This window comes from Fusarium coffeatum (assembly GCF_003316985.1).
Source record: "Fusarium coffeatum strain FIESC_28 chromosome Unknown BRIP53273_contig_130, whole genome shotgun sequence".
In the NCBI taxonomy this organism is placed as follows: Eukaryota; Fungi; Ascomycota; class Sordariomycetes; order Hypocreales; family Nectriaceae; genus Fusarium; species Fusarium coffeatum.
The window spans coordinates 161448-167447 of record NW_022157923.1 but is presented as its reverse complement, the minus strand read 5'-3'; the positions used below and the strand labels follow the sequence as shown (position 1 = coordinate 167447).

General features: G+C 48.3%; 1 protein-coding gene across 1 annotated transcript; it reads right to left on the bottom strand.

The window, feature by feature from the left end:
- Positions 1–2364: 2364 nt before the first annotated feature.
- FIESC28_06034 (uncharacterized protein) lies at positions 2365–4185 on the bottom strand (the record flags this gene model as incomplete). Its single annotated transcript, XM_031160179.1, has 1 exon — positions 2365–4185. The coding sequence occupies one exon, from the start codon at positions 4183–4185 to the stop codon at positions 2365–2367; it is 1821 nt and encodes a 606-aa protein (XP_031015826.1).
- Positions 4186–6000: the final 1815 nt, after the last annotated feature.

Here is a 6000-nt window from a genome sequence, read left to right as displayed (position 1 = left end):
AGTACCGCCTTTTGGGGGGGGGGTAATTGTTGCAGTTGGCAGATGTTGATGATATGCACTAGACCAAGATAGGAAGAAACGAAGGCGGTAATGCGGGTGAGAATGAAACACAATTGGATCAACGACTCTTTTATGGGTCGGTACCTGAAGCCCTGTGCGATTCGCACGTGTCAATCAGCGCCTGGCCTGGCCTTGTCAGGGCATAGTAAGAGGACAAGGTCGGGCCGGGTCACAGGGGATATCAAGTTGTGCGTTGGCAAGCTCAGCGCTACGAATTGTAACAGAGTCAATACCTCTCTCAGCTTGTCTTGACTTGCCTCGGGAACTACCTTTGTTGATCATCAACTGTGGACCATTGAAAAGAGCCTCCTCCAAGAACACCTGTTTATGCTCATGCTGTCCCGTCCCGTCATTGCGGTAGAGTGGAACAGTGCACCCACCCGAGTCTAACAAGTCATGATGGACATGGACATGGACAATGAATGGTAGGTAGGACAATGACTTGCAGACCTTTACTGCGTACACTGTACCTCACATAGTTCCTTGCTGCTAGGAATCGTGATTGATGATTCTGTAAAATCTTGATTGTTTGAAATGCAAATAACAAAATTGTACAGTATCATACATATGATAGGATTGGTGTAACTCTGAAAAAGGGCTCTGAGTTGTCACTGCATAGCCAACAAGGACCGTTCACAAATAAAACTGGATCAGGAAATATGTCCACGAGGACATGGAAGCGAGGGAATTTCTATCAAGAAGAATTTTTTAATGAGTGATATACTATACAGAGGAAAAAGAAAACAAATAGACGCAGTCCCCGTGTTCGGATTGACTTTTGGTTTGGTTAAACGGTAGCGAGTCGGTAACTGTAGCTATGAGTTGTCGGGTAATTTGTTTCCACAACCAAGTATTAGATTACAAGGGTATTCACAGTTGAGTCAGTAATTAATATGATCTCGTCCACTTATACAATTCACGATATCTATTTCTGAAACAAAACATGATCTTGCAAACAAAACATGTGATCCTGAAAAAGAGCCTCCTGAATACATTCCTCCTAACAATTCCCATCATGAACCTAACAAAAATTCACCATCACACAACACAATGTACTTGACCAAAACCCCTCCCCCCTCATCCACACGCTTCAACCAATCTCATCCCTCCACGCCAGTTCTCTCTATGCAAAGCAAAGACAACAGTCGCTGTAGAGTTGCAGCAACTGGGCTGGGCTGTGTGCCAACTGCCAACGCATCCCCCCTCAGACACCAATCATGCGCCGACCTCCACATGCATCCCTCTTCCAATCATTCACTGCCAGACACAATTCTGCGCTGAAAAGGCAAAACCTCACCGAAAGGGAACACCCCTGGTCTCTCGAGAATTTGTTAGACAGACCGACATGTCGAGTTATGCAGCCGTATTCGTTACTATCAGGACACTGACACTATTCTCAGCTGGTTTCTGACTCTGACTAACTCGCCACTCTAATGCAGCTGACCTTATTCGTCCATCTTCAAAAAGTAAACAGCACATTCGTCCTACGGGCTGAATCCGTACAGTACAGCGCTTCCAGTAAGTTACCGTCCTGTACCGGGCAGTGCGGTGCGTTGGCCATGCTGCTCCACCATCGAAACTCCACCGCAACTTTGTCGACAGTTCACGACGACTTCATCCGACCAGACAATTCAACCCCCAGCTTTTCCCCGGTATATCACCCTCTTTCAGCCGAGGGTGTTTCTGCCTTTATGCACGTCAGCGCGTAGTCTGTCAGAGCGATTTACAACTTCACCGTGGCGTCTTCTGAACCAACTCTTTCAAGCTAGTCATCCACGTTGTCACCCACGTATCCGTCCATGTTACTATCACCACCTCCGATCAATACACCTCATGGTGACATTTTAAGCCGCTTCTATCAATTTGAACACGGTTTCCTTCTGACTAGTCCGATCGATAGTGTCCTTCCAGAAAAGCAGACCTACCACCCTTCATTGTCTTGTTTACCTCGTCTGCTTCTCCGACTGGTCAACTCACCAGCCTATCCCCGGGATGCAAGTTTTGCTTTTGAACTTACCACACATCCGGTATCGAATGCATCCGCCGGCACATGTCTCATCTCATCTCATCACATTACAAGCATTGCGTTAGAGACTTGATAGACGCATAAATTCGTAGATGCATATACAGTACTGTAAAGTGACTACATCTTGACTAATAAGGGTATAATATCAACGCTCCAACCAGAAACCGCCCAAGTGCCATATTAGGCATGCTGCAAATGCGCATGAGCTTCTATGCTCATAAACCACCGTTTTGCTCATGTACTCAATATACTATCCATTTTAACGGTTTGGGATCCCATTAAATTCCCCTCCCAAACCGAACATCAAAATCCTTCAGGACGCTCATTATACTCGCTGCTTCAACCTCGATAGGCATCATTGCGCCAGGAGGTGCTGGTCGGGTGCCAGGTCTTGGTGTAGCCTTGAGTTTGGGTAGCCATGATCCGATATCATCTGCTGCCTTGGAGAAGTTGCGATGGCTAGCTAGTGTTTGGTATGCCTCGGCGCAACTCAAGCCCAGACTAGGAAGACTTGGAAGATTGATCTTCTCGGGTTGTTGAGGCGGCTTGGACTGAGACTTGCAGCAGCCACCACCAGCACCCTTACCGCCACAGCAGCCACCAGAGCTGCCATTCTTACTGTTGAAGTTGGCGGCCATCAGACGACAGAAGAGTCCTGACTTGGGATCTGCCTGGCATTGAGCACAAGAACCAGGACCGTTAGGACCACAGCCACTTCGACGCTCAGCTGACTTAGCCTGTGTGCGACGAGGCAGCTTGACAGCTCCATCAGCTGTCATCTCCATCGCAAGCATGGGAGGATCAGTCTCTTCAGGAGGAGGGGTTTGGACCTGCTGAGAGATGGGAGGAAGGGTATCATTAGGAGTCATGGCGGGGGTTGCAAGTGCTGTATCGGCACAGACACAATATGTTCCATCCTTACAGAAGCCGCAGCCATCTCTAAAAGGCATGGAGTCCATAGAGGGTAGTTGAGAGGGGGCAGAGAATGTCTCTTGAACAGGCTTGCGGAACATGGCTGTATAGTTAGTCTCCACTGCTTCATGTGGACTTGAGCGTTGTCTCTTCTCATGCGACACATCTGCCGACGGCGAAACAGGACGCTTGAGGTCCTGAGATCGATCAAGAGCCTCAGCTGCCTCGTCGAGACACTGGCAAGTGGACAAGAGGCTGCACTTCCCGCAACCGCTTTCGGCTGTCTTCATCACCTCTTCTGCGCAGGCACAACGTCCGTTTGGGGAACAGTTACCACAGGTGAGGGTAGTCTCGGGATCATGTGATGAGTTCATGTCGAGGGTATCTGGGGGAGAGATGATTTGTGAGATGGAAAATGAGTGGCCTGATTGACGGTCAGGCCGTCCATCAGGTAGACTGTGTCTTGGTGCCTGGCTGGTAGGACTGTGCATTCCATCAAATGAATGTTGAACACTCATGGTTCGCGACTGAAAATTTGAGTTGAAGACACCTTCATCGAGACGACGTTTAAGAGTTTCGGCTTCTGTTTCAACCCGGATACGGTCCTGTCTTTCCCGTTCAAGCATATTTTCAAGCAACATGCATCTGGATCGGTAGGACTGAACATCAAGTTCAAGTTCGTGAATTTTATCCTTGAGATCTTGCTCATGCTTCTCTTGAACTTCACGTTGCTGGTCAAGTTGTTCCTCAAGTTCCCCAACTCGGGCAGCCCTCCGCTCTCTGAAAGCCCTTTGAGCTGCGCGGTTTTGAGCTTTACGCTTAGTGGGGGGCGTATCAGTAGCAGGCTTCCTGCCAGGCTTGGGTCTAGGAGGAATCACCCATTCCTTTGAAGTCATAGAAACCTTTGGAGGCTCCGGCGGAACCGGACTTGGGCTGATTACGGACGACATGGCCATCTTGTTGATGGAAGGAAGAGCAGTGCGCTGTTGAGGTTGTGTGGGTGGAGGTGGCTTCGAACTCGGCTTAATGGAGAGTGGCGTTCTGTGGCTGTGGGGCCCAGCTGTGGCTGGTGATGCAGGTCCAGGTGCAGCTGAGATGGCACGACTTCTTGTTCCTGGAGTAATTGCAGCAGGAGAAGTTGCTGCTCCAGGAGACTCGATTGATTGTTGAGGAGAAGAAGTCGACATTGTAAAGGATGTATGGGTAATGGATGTTGTGATCGCGCGAAATCGGTCGGTCGGTCGGTTAAACCAACTCGGGTTGGAATGCCGAGGAGGTATCCGTATACTCGTAATAAAAGGCTTTGAAGAAATGCGCGTAATTGAATTGGGTTTGTTTATTTGATCTTGTCCAAAACCAATTCGTCGACGGTGGTGACGATGAAAAGTTGGTGGAAGATTGATAAACAGATTGATAAGATTGTTTTGGGGGTCCGTCTGACGCAACTGCAACGCAGCTACAATGTGACAGCTCGGTGCGATCTCGGCTTTAGTCTCGGCTGATTGATACAGCTGAGAGCCTGGAGTCTGATTGATAAGGACTCGATCAACCCATGCGAGGATGAACAGATTGAGGGTATCAGGGGATCATCAAATCAATCAGATTAGAGGGGAAAGAAAAGGGTAGCAGAGAGGGAAATTGGATCGCGGGGTGCGTCGTTGCTTTTGTGCCCCGAACACAACCGACGGTTGGGAAACCAATGGTCCGATTCCAGGAGACGATAGTGGAGCTGATCAGATTGATAAGATTTGATTGATAAAAACTTTGCAGACAACACCACGCCAGGCACTAATCCCCATACGCCAGGCATGCATGTGGTACGGGGACTTTACGACAACCTACCATTTAGAGGTCAGTTTACTATTACGACCGAGTTGAAGAGGGACTTTTCTCGTAATCTGATTGCACAGCAGGCATTTCCCAGGCATCCAGTTTCATAGATGCGTATCAATCAGTCATAACTTTGGAGGCTCCACAACGCCTTGACCTCTGTTAATTGCTCCCCACCCATTTATTCGACTGCTACTCCACGACGTCGACCAGATTTCGAGTCAATTATTGGTGTAACAGGCACGGGTCGGTACTTTTCTTCCAATGAGTGAGTGGTAAAGTGACATGAGTGATTGATTGATAGCAAAAAATGGGCGGCAGTTGATTGACGTCGCAGCATATAAACGCCCTCGTCATAATGCAACAGTAAGGAGGATTATCACTGAAGATCTCCAATAGATGCCCTCTATTAAATGGACTTCCTCCACTGAAGACCCCTCAAAACATGGAGATTCATTGTTACACTAATCCGAAGCTCGGGGCTCACCTGGAACAAGCCGGCCCAAGTCGGAATTGCACGAAGGAGTGCCGCAACCATCAGATAAGATCCGGTCAAGATAACGCTGTACAGTTAGTGTCGATCACAAGGTCTCCAAACTCCGACTTCGCTGGAAAAGATTGACAATTCTTCCGGTAGTAGAACCCGGCTTCCAATGGAAGGATTAGAAGCTGTTGGTTCTAGCCCGTTCACGTGTGATATAACCGGAGTTCAAAGGCCGATCTTATTCATTTTACTGGACTTTGATATCTCTTTTGTCGCAACATGTCTTGTACCTTTCGACGATCTTAGGTACAATTGATGCGATACTGAGACAATGAGAGGCGAAATAGATACGTTCTGAACAGACAGAGGCAGCTGAGAGGCCACAGCAGCCCGCTCATCGATTCCTCATAGCATCTGATAAACATCCTTCAGCCCGATTCATCCTCGGCAACTTGTCCTTCAACTCGGCTTTTTAAACGTAATGGAATCCGCTTGTTGAGCATTTTACTGTCTTGGCCACTGTTGCTACCGCTAACTGTGTCCGTGATCTTTGAACCCCTGGCATTGAGCATGTTATCCACTGAGCTATGCTGCACGGGGCAAGTCTGGATTGCCAACGGGAGAAATGTAACCAATAGAATAGGTTTCGGATCACGGAACTGAACAATTCCATATAAGCTGATTCTGA